Source organism: Alosa pseudoharengus, unplaced genomic scaffold (genome assembly GCF_046254945.1).
Source record: "Alosa pseudoharengus isolate Yale_2024_CS ecotype anadromous, Long Island Sound unplaced genomic scaffold, YU_APseudo_1.1 YU_APseudo_1.1_scf_12, whole genome shotgun sequence".
NCBI lineage: Eukaryota > Metazoa > Chordata > Actinopteri > Clupeiformes > Clupeidae > Alosa > Alosa pseudoharengus.
In genome coordinates, this window is record NW_027468587.1 from 9,362,444 (window position 1) to 9,379,261 (window position 16,818).

A 16,818-nucleotide genomic window follows, 5' to 3' on the forward strand; every position below is an offset into this window, starting at 1 on the left:
TAAATATATATGTTTGTTTTCATTTGGGGATTTCAAAACTCTGGCTGATGCTGTTGCAGCTATGTTGCATCACTGGTCATCATTTTCCAGCCCCACTCCTAATCACTTGTGAATATTTAAAAATCTCTATACACAGGTTGGACTGTTTCAGACACTGTTAAATCCACAAACACAGATACATAGGTGCTACAATGTTGATAAAGCCAAACCAGCACATGACTGCATTGCATATTGTGCAATTACATGTAATTACAAATACTAATACAAAGGTTATTACAGCATTTATTGTAAGTTATTTAATTTTAAGTTGATTAAATATGGATCACTGCATTGTCATGGGCAGTTTCACGTGAATCACAAATTGATTAATCATAATTGCCTTTTTGTCTGCCGTTTAAGTGGAGGACAATCAAGAAATTATGCCTCCGAGGAGCTGGATGCAGCATCTTGGGTAATAATAGGCCAACAGTCAATGTAATTACTCAGACAATTCACTGCATCCGTACATCCAAAGTGTTTTCACTGGGATCAACTTGCACAGGAAGTCCATCATTCTTAGATTAGATTATGGTGGTGGAGATTTACGTGGCATTTTAGGGACTCCAAAAAACGCCTCTCGCAGATGTAAATCTGTGTAAAATCATTTAGATGATCCATACTCCACCATCTGCCCATTATGCCTGTGTTCATAACAAAGGAAATTAGCAGAAGATGCTAGTGCTGCTGCTTCGTCTGCTGTTTTTCTTTTTCTTTTTCTTGGCAGCTTTAGTCTTGTAGCTATGTGTTTTTTTGCTTTGCTTTCCAGGGGCTTTCTGTACTGTAGCAACACTTGATCATCTGTCTCCTATCTCTGCTTTGTATAAAGTGGCGGCCCTCCTCTGTGCATGCGTCAAGGGCAGCTTGTGTGTATGAAGGTGAGTCGGCTGATCCCTTACACTGTGTACATTGCTTCCTGGATTGATTAGTTAAGCCAGTACTCAAAAATAACTCTTTGTTCACAGTTTTATAATCAATCTGCTTCCTTGAATTCAATTTTTTGCTGCTTTTTGTTTCTGGTCCGTGTTCTGCTGTCTTGTTCATACATTAAAAACCCATATTTTCTCTCTCATCCCCTCCCATCACTCTCTCTCTCTCTTTCTTTCCCTCTCACTCGTTCCTCTCTCTCCTCTTCATCTTTGGCTTTTCCTCAAATCATGAGAATGTGTTGGGGTCAGCATGAAATTCTTTAATGTATGCTTGGCATCCGTCCAGACTCAATGGGAACATGGGTCTCTCAGAAACAGCACAAGATTTAAGAGAAGGTTCTGGAAGCCCTACCATTCTCCAGGGAGCTGACTGAGTGCAGAAGTAGTGCTTCATTACTGAACAACTATGTAGAGATACTGACTCCCTAAATATTCAATCCTCTCTGCTTCACGCCATGGCCACATTACCACCTCGAACGCGCATTAACTTTTGCTACCCGAATTTCATGTCGTCCATTATGCCTTACTTGTCATACCCTGTGCATCTAGATATTTTATTACAGTACTTGCCCTATACTGTAAGCTCTGTAGTACTATTTGTAGTGCTTGTGTAGGTTTTATTTTCTGAGCAATCTCACCGTAGTCAGCCTGTGTGTTCAGCATGGTTCTTAAATTCCTAATTAAGCTCTTGCTGCTGCTATTATGGGCATTCGGTTTGAATTTGTGTTTATTTTCAAGACTCCGCTTTCAGTGACGAGGGTGTTTGCATCATTTTAAGGGCCGTGTTGATGACTGATAGCGATTAGCGGCAGACTGATCTAGGTCTTGATTAATTAAAATCTAGGGCACTTCCAAACACGCGGCCTCCTGCAGAAAGTAGACATAATGATCAACACAGCATGTTTGCACCAAAGACTGTTTTTTCCCCTTTAAATGTCCCCCAAATAGCCTGAGACTTGCTTCACTTTCAAAATGCCAATGCAACCCTCTTATATTCTGCGGAGTGTCGACATACTGATTACTCTCCATGTCCTTCTGCTGTGTCACTGAAAGTTTGTCCTGAATACCAAAATATCCCCGTAATTGTAACCAGGGCAGCGGTGGGCACTGGCGGTGACAGGGTGACTCACCTTGTTCGAAAGTTTGCCGGGTGAGGATGCCCGTCATACAAAGATAAAAAGTCGTACTCCTCCTCCACAGCGAAAGACTGAAAAACTATGTGAATTCTGTTCCTCTCCTCCGCCACAATAACCCACGTACAGTTGGCACCGTTGGGATATCCGTGTGGGAATCCGGGGCTTTCTATGGTGCCATTCCTCCCTTTTAAAGTCCCCCCACAAGTAAAAATGAAACCTGAAAGGGGAAGAGAGAAGAAAGAAGACACAGCCTCAACACATTACAGCATCTAGTATTCTATGCCCACCTTCAGTGAATGTTCTGTTTTACTAATGATAAGTATATAATCACTCGTATATTTTCTCATTTTCTTCTGGACTTTGTGTTTCTTTGTGTGGATGTGTGTCTGCTGCTGCTGCTGTGTGTGTGTGTGTGTGTGTGTGTGTGTGTGTGTGTGCTTGCATGGGCGTGTGTTAAAAATAACTATAATGGTCTTTTGCATTCTGGTGTGAAAAGAGCGATTGGTGAAATTCAATTCCCAAGACAATGACTGAAGCATCACATAAGTCAGGCTACAACACTTTTAGAGTTAAGAGTTTCATTTCATGGCTTATGATTCAAATGGAAATGAGACAGGCGCTCTCTCCCGTATTTTGGCAATAATAATGCAGTTTACATTGAGCCCACTGCCACATACAAAGCAGGGCTATTTTGCTGGCAATTCGGTGAGTAGACTAGTAATGACAAAAGAAAGTTAATTGAGATTTGCAGTTTATCCTCTCCACACCCCTCAAGAGGTAATTAGCTTTTCCGGTATGGGGATGATTTTTTTAACTTTGTTTCAACATTTGTGTGTGTGTGTGTGTGTGTGTGTGTGTGTGTGTGTGTGTGTGTGTGTGTGTACACCAAAAGGATATCAAGATAACCATAGGGGCCTGCTCGCATTGACTGGACCCCCTGCCACTGTTCCATTTTCCAGTATTTTCACTCTATTGTGTGGAAAAAAACAAAAACAGACATTTCTAGCGGCCGGCTCGACCAGCACTGAGAGCCTCTCCAAATAATCCCTGATTGCATATCGCAGACATGAACAGCAGTTGGAAATGGGTGCTCTTTCATGGAATTTCAATCCACTACCCAAGTTCATGACCTGTGAGACCCCACAACGGCAATATTCTTATGTCACTCCAGGGAATCTTTTTGGAATTATTAGATAAACAGAACAAACCAGCAGTCCACCCTAACACAAACAGATACATGGATATTGGCCTCATGTTTCACTGCTTGCACCTAGTATTACAATCCCTCCCTGGTACACTTAGTTGTTTATTAACGCCAAGGGGATTCTCGGTTGCCTTATTATAGTGTTGCGATTCCCAGTGGAGATAATCTTTGCAACACATCATGCAAAGAAAACAAGGGGTGAAACAGAAATGGAGTCAATACTCTTCACGGATGCATCCCCTTATAGCACCAGTCAATGGGATTTGCATTTACCCTTGACTGGTAAACAAGAGGGTATGAAAGGGAAGGTTCTGTCGCCTCTAGCCCAATCAAATTAGGTTAGAGAAAAGGATTTAACCATTATATGGTACAACTATGATAAGCGTGTTGTAATTATATTTACATAAAGCACTAACACTCAGGGGACAAATAGTATTATATTTAAGGACCGCAATGACTAAAATTTGGTAAAAATGAAAGAGATAACTGAAGAGGATAGAGGAAACCACTGTGTTATGGAATGGGCAGCACTGTAAAATAACCACCAAAAAGCCCATTTGTAAAACAAAAAGGGGCAAATCCTGGAAACTTCTCTGTAAAATGGACTCCCAGTGCTGCTGGCGAACCATGGTGATATGTGGCGAAGAGTCGAGGGTGCAATCTCAGCGCCCGAAAAGCCTATCATTCTGTCCCTGTGGGGCCACAATGAGGAGTAATTACAGAGAAATTAGCTTCCGCACTCCTTATCGATCACATATCCAAAAGAGGGCCCTGTGCCGTTTTCCTCACTTGGACTGTCTTATCTCTGACTGCCCTGCATTCGCTGGAGTGGAGCAGACACGGCACCTGGTAACTCCTCTGAAGCCAATAGCCCAGCATGGACGCTAATAGCTTCTATCTGGCCTTCCATTCTCGGTTTCTCTCTCTCTCTCTCTCTGTCTCTCTCTCTCTCTCTCTGGTCTTAGTGGGCATCCTGTAGTGGGGGACCAGATACAAGAAGCCAAGGTTCACGAACGCGCCACATGGTGGATGTCATTGTCAAAGCGGCAGTGGCAACTTAAGAAGATTAAATAAGGGCACACGTTATCACACACAAGAATGCACACACACACACACACACACACTAGCATGCCTGCAGAAACACACACATTTCTCTCTTTCACTCGCTCTTTTTCTCTCTCATACACACATTGTATTTCTTTTCGTTCTCTCTCACTCTCTCCCTCATACACGCACACAAACATAAACAGTGAGAAAGAGAGAGAGAGAGCGGAAGAGAGAACCTCACAGGCTAATACTTAAGACTTGTTATAATTAGCTGCGAGTTTCTCCCCACGCATCATGACTGGGCATTGAATCATATTAGAATTCAGCGCCACTAGCGAGACATTTTAAGGTACTGGCCAACCTAAGTATAACTGTGTCATGCATTGTACTGGATCAATGAAATTCTCTCAGGGCATCTCCATTGCTAACCTCGAAAGCTAAAATATACTTGAGCTGCAAATCGAGCTACGTGTAAGCACTCCATTCCACACTCTCTTCCCACTGTTTTGACAACCCTTCATCTTGAGTTCTAATTTTTGACTAACATCATTGTAGACCTACTGCCCACGTTTAACTTCTCTTGCCCTTTGATTTGTTAAGGGCCAAGGCTAGAAAATAACAAGATTTTCATATTTCACTAAATTGAGAAGGAACTATCTAACTCTATAATAGGCAGAGAAAACCCTATTAAGGAAGGTTAAGATACAGTCTGCCCATGTTCATAAGCCTTTAAGCACATTCTATGTGTTTTAAAATGTGGCTATACCCATTTTCCCTACCATCAATTCTGTCTCCAGGGCCTTTACAGTACGTCACTGTGATAGTGACATTTTCTTACCCTTCACTTTGTTAACTGTCAATGAACAAATAGACTCAATACAAGCACAACTGAATCTATGAAAGACTACAAAAAAAACGTACATCCTCCTGTTGCGCTAGACGCCTCTAAAGAAGGAGCCGCGTTTCCAACACGCTCTTGTGCTTTCAGAGAACATAATGTGCAGGGACGTGCCCCAAATCCATTCCAGCATTCTATCTACCGTGTTCATTTCCTGCTTTACTCTCATGGCAAAGCTGCCCGATTCATCCACTAGTCACCTTGATTATACTGCTTGCTCCCCTGAGGTCATTCTCTCAGACACGGATGGCAGTATAGGCTGGCACAGCCACAATGAATTGCAATGAGAGGCAGCATTAACCACATGTGGAGACTGCCAGGCACTGATAGTGGCACAGGCCTTATGAATCAGCATCTAAACACGTATAGCTCATTCGGATGGGAAGCTGGGGCTGAGATGGACCCAGCTGTTTGCCTCCGTAGTTAAACATATTGGCTCCTCCTGATGCTCTTTTTCAGCGGCCGCTCTCCTGCGGACGCCTGTCTGGGTGGTTCTCGTGTTCACTCAAAACTGATTTGCTTCGCTTCCAGATGGGTAACTGCGATGGATTATTATTTCGCTTTATATTCCCCACAGATGGTTGTCGTGCGTTCTTTCAGTGACAGACCCAGGTTTGAGAAAACGAGGGCCTGTATTCTGTCCCTTATACGTTGACCTGCGTCGTTCTCTCTTCTAAATACATCATATCTCTCCCTCATTCTACAGATGTGTGAAGGAAATCCATAATAATGATTATTTGCACAAGTGAATGTAACAAAATATGATAGACCTGAGCCAAACACATAATTGCTAATAACCTAACAACTTCACAGCTCAAAGAACTGTAATTTCATAGATGTAAATTGATGGAGGATTTTTTTGTATTACACAGTTAGAAAAGAAAGCTAATTTAATAAGTCTGTGACTAGACATAGGGTCAATGGTATGAGCTACTAATGTTTTATTTTAGTAGTAGCATGTATTCACATAGCTGATCTTCACACAAAGCAGATGAATAAGCTCTCTATGCATTTTAAGGCTCCATTCAAGTCATTTAACTCCTCTGTTAACCTTCTCAAATTTGATTTGATAAAAAATGTAACGGTGACTGTTATCGGATTCATGAACACGTTTCTTGACCATTTTGGAGAGCTATTCAGAAACAGGTGGGGAGCTTCTGGTAGCCAGCAACCTGTTGGAGACCCCTGGTGTATGTAATTACAGAGAGATCCTCAGTGTGGCATAGTATTTGGGTTTGATAGAGCAGGGGCGCCTGTAGGAATGAATGCTATGGTACGTATAAGTATAAGTATAAGAATAAGTATATATACTCTTTTAAACCTGTGAGGGAAATTTGGTCTCTGCATTTATCCCAATCCGTGAATTAGTGAAATACACTCAGCACACAGTGAACACACAGTGAGGTGCAGCACACACTAATCCCGGCGCAGAGAGCTGCCTACAACAGCGGCGCTCAGGGAGTAGTGAGGGGTTAGGTGCCTTGCTCAAGGAAACTTCAGCCACTTCCTACTGGTCGGGGTTCGAACCAACAACCCTCTGGTTACAAGTCCAAAGCGCTAACCAGTAGGCCACAGCTGCCCATGCACACCCACCTACAGAAGTAGCCCAGCTAAAAAGTAGCCTACATAGTAACAACATCAACATGCAATATCTTTACAACAACAACGCCTAACAACGACCTATTCATTTGGACAACTTTATACAGCCCTATAAAGGCTAAAGTTACCTTTAGTTTTGTTCTAGCGTACCGTTCACGTATGGCTTTAAACAGCTGTAATGCTAGCCTAACATTTTGACAAGCACACCAATTTTGCCTACCTTGTTCTTGCTTGCGGCTTGCCCATCTGAAACAACTCCTCTAGCTTTGCTTAGTCTCGATCTTTTCTGTTTTTGTTGTTTAAAAAAAAAAAAACGTGTTATAGTGTTTACAAACTTTACAGAAAATTCTAAATAGCCTACTGTCATGCAGTTAATGGGATACTGTGCAGAGTTGCAAAGTCATGGTAGGCCAATTTGGTGTGAGTACACACAGTAGGGGACATTCTCTCTCGTTGTTGAGTAGCCTGATTGTACGCGCAGTGCGTACGGCCACACACCTGCAGGCGCGTCTGGGCCGGAGCATAAAGTCAAGTGTTTTTAATACACATGTGACATTTTGTCTCTAGTGCTCTGCCTTTTACCAAAAACATTTATTGTGTTGCAGTTTTAGGAGAGTTTAACCTAAATTGAAAGTGTTAACAACAGACAGATGTCAAGGTCACTGATTACAGCACAAGCCACCCTCCTAAAGGAACGGCATCAGTGTCTAACTGAGCCTGAGTCCAGACTTTCAGAAGCAGTGCACATCTTCCCCTTAAGATTTTTTCTCTAGTCCTACTGTGTGGTTGCAAGGCTGTGGGAAAGAAAAAAACTGAGGCTGTGTCCTCAATCTGCTAAAAAAGGGTATATAAAGCGTTCTGCTTGTGTGGCAACAGTGTGAAGGGCCTCCATTTCTCTGTTGGATGGTGTTAACAGTTCACCATCTTTTTTGAACCGGAGGGAGGCTATTGAAATCTGCTGGAAGCTATTTGCTCATACATAAAATAAAAAAAAGTTGTGACATATCTTAATATTTATCGACTAGAAAAGGACAGATGATGTTTACTGTAGCCTGCAACACCTGTTTTAGATTCTTTCATCAGCTTGTCATACACTGGTCTAGCACTAGCTTGTGACACACTGGTCTAGCACTTGCCTGTTAGCACTTGTTGATCTACACTCTCCATTTGTAACAGCAGAACAATAACCGCAGTCTTTTCTCCACTCACTTTCTTTCTTCACGTAGAAACTGGCAGACTAGCATATTTAGATCATTGTCTTCCACCATCATATCATAATATGTGATGTTAAACAGACATCCATCAAACAGTTTTAGCGCACTTAAGCAACACAAACAGTTCACTACAGTACTGTGTTCAGACAAAAGGCTGTGCACAGTGTCATTTTAATATTGTATCCTGTGCATCTTAAACTCGTTTGTCAAAGACTTTGGTGGGATTATGTTCTGGAAATTAATAGATAAGAAACAGCAGTGTCCCGACAGTGGAATTGAAGACAAGACCAGAAATTGTATTGGTTTTGTTTAGGTGCAGTAAGGCAGATTTGGTAGGTGTTAATGTGACTAGCTTGTCACTATCCATCTACATTGTCTTTTAGATAGATTTGCATTGCAACACAGCATTTGTTACGCAAGAGACAAACAAATACCATTTTGACAGTAGAATTGGAGTTAACATTCTAATCTCATTGGTCAAACTAAAATCCAGTGCAACACTCCCAGACCACAACGAACAGTCAGTGCAAGACATACAGAGGACGCCAGGCTTCGTGTTATACTGTAACAGTCAAAACTTCAGACCCCTAATGTCCATAAAAAGCCACTATACACACTCGTCATATTCTGCCCATTGAATCTGTGACGTCATCATTTAAACCCCTTGCAGAGGGCCTTCCGCAGCACTTATGAGTGATTTGAAATGATCACCTACTAGCTTGCACTGATTGCACGTCCAATGGTCCAGTAGTTCTGGCACATTATTTTCAATCTTGATTGTAATGAAGTGGATTGAGAGGATCTGACTTAGATATGCTCTCACCCTGAACCAGGGTGGGCCAACCATTTAACTGCTTCCCTCAGAGATCATTACAGCTGGAAAAGGCATTGGCCTTGATAAGTACTAAGACATTATACTCACCAAAGGAATATCGACAGTGAAGACATATAAGGAAATTCAATTTAATTTACTTGGTTTCTTTCTGTGTTTAATTCTTCAAAATGTTTTTATTTTGTTTCTGTTATTAGAATTTCATCAGACAATACAGCCCCATGCTGGATAAGGTCCAGGATAAAAGGATTAGCAAATAAATCCATCACCATTTGTAATGGCACGACACCTCTAAGTACTGGTTTCTCCTAACTATGACAGGCTCTTGTGCCTGTGTTTATTAGCACCTGACCTTGCAGGCACACAGGGAGTCAGATTGATCAAAGTGGTGGTGGTAGCCCTTTCAAGCCCAGTAAAGGTCAACCTAGAGCTCATGACGGCAAAAGGAATGAACTCCAATCGGACTACAGCTATATGGTGTATTATATATATATATATATATATATATATATATATATATATATATAGTGATCTCCGCTACAGCATCAAGCAACAACACTGTCACATTCACACAACAAGAATGCCCTGTCTTTAAGAATTTATCACCATCCTCAAGCACTGTCAAGGACAAATGAAGCCATATGAACTCTACCACAGCCACACAGTTTCACGCTGTTAATAATATAGTGTCTTACGACCCCCTGTGCCCCCTTCAGGCCTGGCATGGCCAGTGCAGGCCTAGCTGGTCTAATTAGCTAATGATGCACACCTGGTGAAGGTGTGTGGGTATGTTAGGGGTTCTTCTTTCTCTTAATTTGGGGCACTTTTCTGTTTGCAGGCACCTTTGGGTTATTTCTCTCCCACTGGCACCTTTCTTTCTATCTTTTGAACATCATACTGACTTTAGCATACACAAACCCGCATGAACACACCTGCATACATGCTCTTATTTTCCCTTAGACATCTTTTGGTAATGGTTATCTATTGCTTTTGGTTGTTACATGTGCTACTCAAACAACAACTGTTTAACATCTACATGGGGACATTATTATAAAGATAAGGATATTATCAGCTATTATTGTACGGCTCTTCACAATGCAAGTAGAACGCTCCATTGACTTGAATGGGATTTCCTAAAGTTCTACCAATTATTATTTTCGTCTAAGGACCTCCAAATAATGACCGCTGTCAATGGCAGACGGTTGATCAGCTGTGTTCTAAAGAACGTTGTTTCAAGTTTAGCGTGTGTTACAAACTATTTGTTTCTCAGCAAAAGCCACAACATAAAGCTAACAAATAAATGTAAAAGAGACATTTATTTTTTCGTTTTGGCAAGTAGCCGTATAAATAAATGGGATAATGTATAGAACGCCGGTCATTATTGTGAAAATAAGTCCCTTCAGGGCAAAGCAAGACCCCCTCCGCTGGCGTGTCGGGGTCCGGTTCGCATTATCGGGACTTATTTTCCCAATAATGACCGGCATCCTATACATTATCCCTTACATAATGTATCTGACTATGTATGTAAATGCAAAAAAGACTATTAGGACTTAATCAGGAGCTGACTCATAATTGTGCTTGTGTGAGATTCAAGAACAAAGCATTTCCACAATCAAAGCCGTGCCTGCTTACAAGAATGCAATCTCATTGTTTCTGGGTTTACAACACATCTTGATTTTAAAGCTACATTGTGGAATTTCTTCTCCCATCTAATGGTGAGATGGTATATTGCAGACTCCAGCCCCCACTCCAAGCGGAATTTACTAACTACGGAAGCCGCACCATAAATGTCCTCGCTGACGTTACAAGTCATACATGACTTTATCGAGTATTCCTTCTTGTAGTGAGGTTATTAGACAAAAATAATTGTAAATTGCATTTAGTAATTTAGTCCTTAAAACTATAGCTCATATACATCATGCAAGATGAATAATGTTGTTACAGATGTTATTTTGGCTTATATTCAGCGATCAACTTATCAGTGCTAACAATATTGGACAATACTGTATGAAGATATGTAGTTCAAGATAACGCTAACATGGTCTTCTATCTCCGTACGAAGAGTCAGATATCGTCAAGTGATTCAATGTTAGGGGTGTCCCGGTAGCCGTGAGCACAACCCTGTCCTTCGGTAACTGACCAACAAACGTGAAAGGCAGAGCTATACCGGCGACTCGTATGTATTCTGAATGGCAGATTCTAGGCTTACGAGAATACTTTGATTTGTTGGTGGAAGTAATTACATATGAATGAGCATGTATTTTTCAAAGAAAAAATGGGTTTTTGCTAAGAATCAACCCAAAAATTTACACAATGTAGCTTTAAGGCAACTTAAAGGTACATTGAAATACTTCACCTACACTGCTAGTGAAAAAATAATCTATACATACATGTTTTGTGATAGTCAATTAACAAAGTTAACTGGTTAGTAATGCATTTTAATAAGGTTTTCAAACTGGTTTATAAATGAAATAGCTGTCCCGGTTTGGTGCTTAATAATTACTTCCTCAGACCACCATCTGTTATCAAATTTTGTAGACACTTCTGAGGATTTCAGAAGTGTGTGTGCATGTGTGTGTGTGTGTTTGTGTGTGTGTGGCTGGAAACTAAGTAAGATGTGTGCAGCAGGTCCTTATACACTTATCAGTGCAAGTCAGCCAAGCCGTCTCATCACAGGATCTTCAACTGTGACAGCGGTGTCTGCGTGCATGGACTGCAGGTTGCAAGGCTGTGATTAACTGGTCAGTAATATGCTCTGAGGTCCACGCCACAGACCACAGGTCACCTGTAATGTTCTCAATGTCCGACATGTCATTTGACAGGAATCTATCAGCCAGTGATCCGCGAACAGAGAAAAGGCCCTCTATGCTCTATCTGGGCTGCAAGGGGAGAAATGACAAGCTGTGATGATGCCATTTACTCGTGAACACCCACACACACACACACACACACACATACACACGCACACACACACATACCCTGGCACTGTGCTGACATAGACTTCATGAGAACAAGTATTAATAGCAGAGGGGTGATGCTGAGTAGATGAAAAAGTTCTGCATTATTGATGTGTCCTTCACCCATGAACTGTCAAACATGTCCCATCCCTCTTCAAACACTGTCGTCGCGTCACACATTGCTGTTAACAACAACATGGTGATTTCATTCAATATTTTTTAACAGCCTGGTAGGGGGAATGTAGAACAAGGGTGTGTTTTTTTAATATAACTCATGTCAAACAGCGAGATAAAAACTACCCCTGCTGATATTCGGTTCAACTTACTGCTCATTAATGGAAACATCATGTAATGACTATGTCTGCTTGAAAGTAAAAAAAACATGCTCACATCACAATGTAGCACCAGATTAGTGGACTCTTGCATAAAAAAAATACTTTTATAATGTGCCAGTCATCAGTAATGAATAAAAGATGAGCTTCTAAATTATGTGAAATAATCCTTCCCATCCTATGAAACAGGGACAAAACAGGCTTGACTCTCCACAATATGGCAGAGGCTGGCATCACTTCTTTAAAGACGAGAGTACATTCAGGCTCAAATGAGTGCGCATAAAGCGGTGATCCGACACCTGAGGGCAAAGGATAATGTCCTCATTCCCCGAGAATATTATTTCACTGACAAATTACACCACTGATGAGCTACTCCTTATGACTTGTCTTCCCCATGCTCAACAACTTACTCTCATCTCTCCCTTGTATCAGTAAATGGCAAAAAAAAAATGTGGAGCCATCTTGAAGATAATTTTTGAGGAAAAGTAAATTGGAGACTTATTAACATCCAGAAATATCTTGAGGCAAAGGAATTTTTAGTGTCATGTTATTTTACTGACAAGCTAAATGATATTGTTCGAAATGACACCAGCCTTTTGGAAACTATGCTAGAAAGTCAGTACATTCTCTGATGTCCAAATAACACAGCTTAGAAGTTCGGCTCAAAGAAGTATTTTTTTGACAATATACTGTCCATTGATCAGGACATCTGTAGACGTTATTATGCTGTTTATCTTATACAATCTCCCCTACTCACAAAATCAAATAAAGCTATAGTCTGGGGTTTTGCCATACACCTGGGGTGCCAATTCGGAGATTGAGAGGCTTATTAGAAATGTATCAGAGAAACCTAGCAGGCAATAACAGTGTTGTTTGTTTAGCAAAGGATAATATGTGGAAAGCAACTTCAAAGCCAGGACTTGCGTGCCTGTAGCCCTCACACCACTGTGAATTTCAGAGGGAAAAAAGAAGACAAAGAAAAACACTCATCATTTGCATTTGAAGAAACACCCTGTGTGTTCGCTATTATTTTACTGCAGGTGTATCACGATGAAGCTTAGCATTCTATAAGATGTTTTTTTTGTAATGAGCATTTTGTAATTGTTTTGTAATGAGCATTTAGTTTTGAATTTATAATATGATATAGTGGGACTACGAGAGACGATGAATATATATATATACTATACTATATACTATATATATAACTAGTGCAGTCCATTTATCCACCCAAAAGATGTCTCATACTTCAGTGGCACTCTAGCACCAACCCACTCCAAGTGCCATCCTCTGAGACAGATTGCCTGTACTTTGTGAAGGTACAGACAGTCCATGTGAGATTTTTTAGGGAAGACAGTGGAGATCATCTCTCTACAAATGTCATTCTGTACCTTGTAGTAAAGAAGCTTTCTACACAATTATCCCTACATTACAGTCAAAGCCATTTTGTAAGATATCATCATCATTTAAGACAGTGATACTGTTCATTTTGCGAACAATGAATATGATCTATCGGTCTGTCTGTCTGTCTGTCTGTCTGCTCATCTGTCTCCTGATCTGTCTGCCGTAGTGATTTAGTAGGTAGTTTGTCTTAATGCAGTAAGGTATTGTTAATATAATACGACCTATTGGACAAGGTAAGAAAATACACTGAATAGAGTCTGGAAAACACTGGAAATAGTCCAAGCGTTAAAAGTCATCATCTTGCCAAGGGAGTATATGAGTAGATGGCAGGGATTAATGACACCCTCATCCATCACAATGGCTCTCCATATCCACAACACAGCACATTTCCAATTGCATTCCACGTTCGTTCTCCCTCACGCCTTGTCAAGATGCCATGCTATCACAGTGTGGCTGATTCTGGTAAGGGAGAATAGAGACAGAGAAGTATCAGCTATGTGATTGGGGGGGGGGGGGGGTTGAGGGTGGAGTGGGTGGATAGCTAGCCGCTGAAAGACTCTCCACACATAACCAGACAGCCACTGGACCATGACACTCAAACGTGAAAGATGATGGGGGTAGGCCAGAGAACAGCTGGATGTGATCCAATCAGCGGGATCTAAGCAAAATAGGATCACCTGGCTGGCAGGTGCATCTGGTATGGAAATGAGAGTGGTGAAATTCACTCAGTGGATGGATGGACAGTGCGCCCAGGGCACTATCCAAAAATGTTCACCCGAGGCGCTGTCCATTTATAGCCCAAAAAATGAAGTATATTACATCAAGCCGTTAAATGACAGCATGCCTAGACTTAATGATGACTATATACTGTACGCCTCCATTGGCTGCACACACAACACTGGTATTTACTCTGAGGGACGAGGCATGTGAATTGAATTGGTCCTGAGCCAGGAGCGATTCGAGCATCTCTGATGTGTTAAGTGTCAAAGGAATTTGTGATGCACTGTAGCAAAGAGATGATGTTGTGTAGTAAGAAGATGACAAGGTTGATGAAAAAGGTTATATGTATGTAATTAATTGCCTAAACCATTGTTCAGCTTATACCAATGGTGTGAACTATATACTTATCAGTGTAGCATGCATGTCATGGGAATACTGCAGCATGACACAACCCAATAATAGCATAAATCAAAGTTATAGACAAAAAGCAAAGCCTGACATGAGCCACTGAAACACACACTTAACACGTCACGGAAGAAGACGATGATGAATAGGCATTACATGTTTCTCTCATGATATCACTGAACACTAATGATATTCTTAATTAAGTAAAAGGGCCTTGTATCGAATATAAAATAAATTGACTATGCCTCAAGCTAACCATTCTGAGATGGAATGTTCCACCAACAACGATTTTCCCAGCTACTAGTGTTCTTCCTAACTGGCCGTGCAATATATCAATGTCATTTACAGTCTGCCTGCAATGTAGAGGTTGTATCATTTATTTATGAAAAATCAGGCGTAACATGGTCGTTATTGAGGTTAGAAATGGCTCAAGAACAGTTGAGATTTTCTGAAGTTTAAAGAAAGAAGGGGGTCACGATTAGCTACTCTAGCGTTCACTATGAGCTAAGCCTGTTATAGCACCAAACTAGATATGGTATCCAAAACTGCGTTTGATGCATATGAGTCTTTACTTCTATTAGTATGAAAACATGGAGTAATCTGTGTTTGTCTGACATGTTTTTTTTTTCTTTTTTCCAAATGGAATATCGCTGTCACAGAGACCGGAGGTCGTAAGTTATCCACTGCATATAAGGCAGTGAAATTAGATGCCAAGTAATGACAACTTAAGAAAACCAATTGCTTATTTATCGACCTGGAACATTTGTATTGCTGGGCACATAACGTTAATCCGATGAAGCGGACACGAAAAGTGGACGACGATTCTCTCTTGAGAGACAACACGTTAAGCGAGGTGACGCGTGATGTCATTAACAAGAATTGTGGGTGCACGCGCAACAATTAGTTCTACTGTAGCCTTGTGTTCAGCCTGAAATCCCCAAATGCCTCGTTTCAAAATGAGTTTGATACCTAAAGTAAATGTTAAAATACTGATTAATGGTTAACATTTTAAAGAGATTAAATACAAAGTCATCGGTTGATGGTGCCGATGCCTTGGGAAAGCATTTAAGATAGCAAATAGATGAATATTATGCTGTTACCTTAACATTCAACATATGCTACTGAAACACAATTAGCTGGGAAAATCAAACTTTACAGTGCATGCGAGAACATAGCCTATACTGTATATAGCCGAAACCTTATAAACAATTTTAGCAATGTTATAGGCGACCCAATCGCAGTAGAGAGGACTTTCAGTCTGAGGCATAGGCTACATAATCACTGTTTGCGAGCTCAATTTCTTGGAATAGCGGGAACAGGTATGAGGATAACTGAACCACCACTTTAAGATGCTGAAAAGCACAAACAGGAAAATGCAGGCTATTTTACATTACTCAAGATTTGCTTATCTCTGGAAATAATGAAACGTGTTCGAGTATGGATGTTATTTGTGAAAGTAAAAAAAAAACATGAAGGTAGGCTACCAAAAATGGTCAATTTTATCTTCGTTTCACGCCGAAACGGAGTAGCTGCGCCGCGTTCGAATGCATAGCCTATACAGCAAGAATATTTATTAAGCCCTTACTCAAAGCCTGCATTGAGCGCTCAGCCTTGCAAGTCAATTCGCTCTCTAAACTCCCTCCTAAATCCCTTGCGTTTAGTGGGTCTGTCGGACGCATCAGACACAAGCCTTAAAATTTAGAGCAAAAAAGCACCGCAGACTCACCATGTACGTATGTGAACATCATTGAAAATAGAATATTCCAAATTATGAAGCCAGATTTTATCCTCATCGTTTTGTCTTGAACTAAGTCCGTTCGTCCACATTTAATACATCCTCTGTTAGAAATAACTAAAAATCCATTAATGCCATCGACGTATCCGGCTTTATAAACTGATTTCATATTCACAAAGTGTACGCTGGCTATTTGTGGTATTGATAGTCCTCGGTTGGAGGCAGAGTGCTGTCGTGTGGCGGGAGTGCGGTCACTGCGCGATGTGAGCTCTACGGTGATTTTTAGGATATCACAGCAACCTTGACGAGGACTCAACCATCTCGCCAACAGGGGCACAAAGTATACTCTTGTCTCCGCTTTTACCCCCTTTTC

General features: G+C 41.0%; 1 protein-coding gene across 1 annotated transcript in view; it reads right to left on the reverse strand.

Annotated features, from left to right (window-relative positions):
• csmd3a (CUB and Sushi multiple domains 3a) overlaps positions 1-16,614 on the reverse strand; it is a 228,235-nt gene extending 211,621 nt beyond the window's left edge. The window contains exons 1-2 of the mRNA XM_076280031.1: positions 16,437-16,614; positions 2,096-2,318 (exon numbers count right to left, since the gene is read on the reverse strand). Of these exons, the coding sequence (XP_076136146.1) occupies positions 2,096-2,318; positions 16,437-16,614 (401 nt within the window). The remainder of the gene's footprint in view (positions 1-2,095; positions 2,319-16,436) is intronic.
• Between the last annotated feature and the right edge of the window lie 204 nt (positions 16,615-16,818).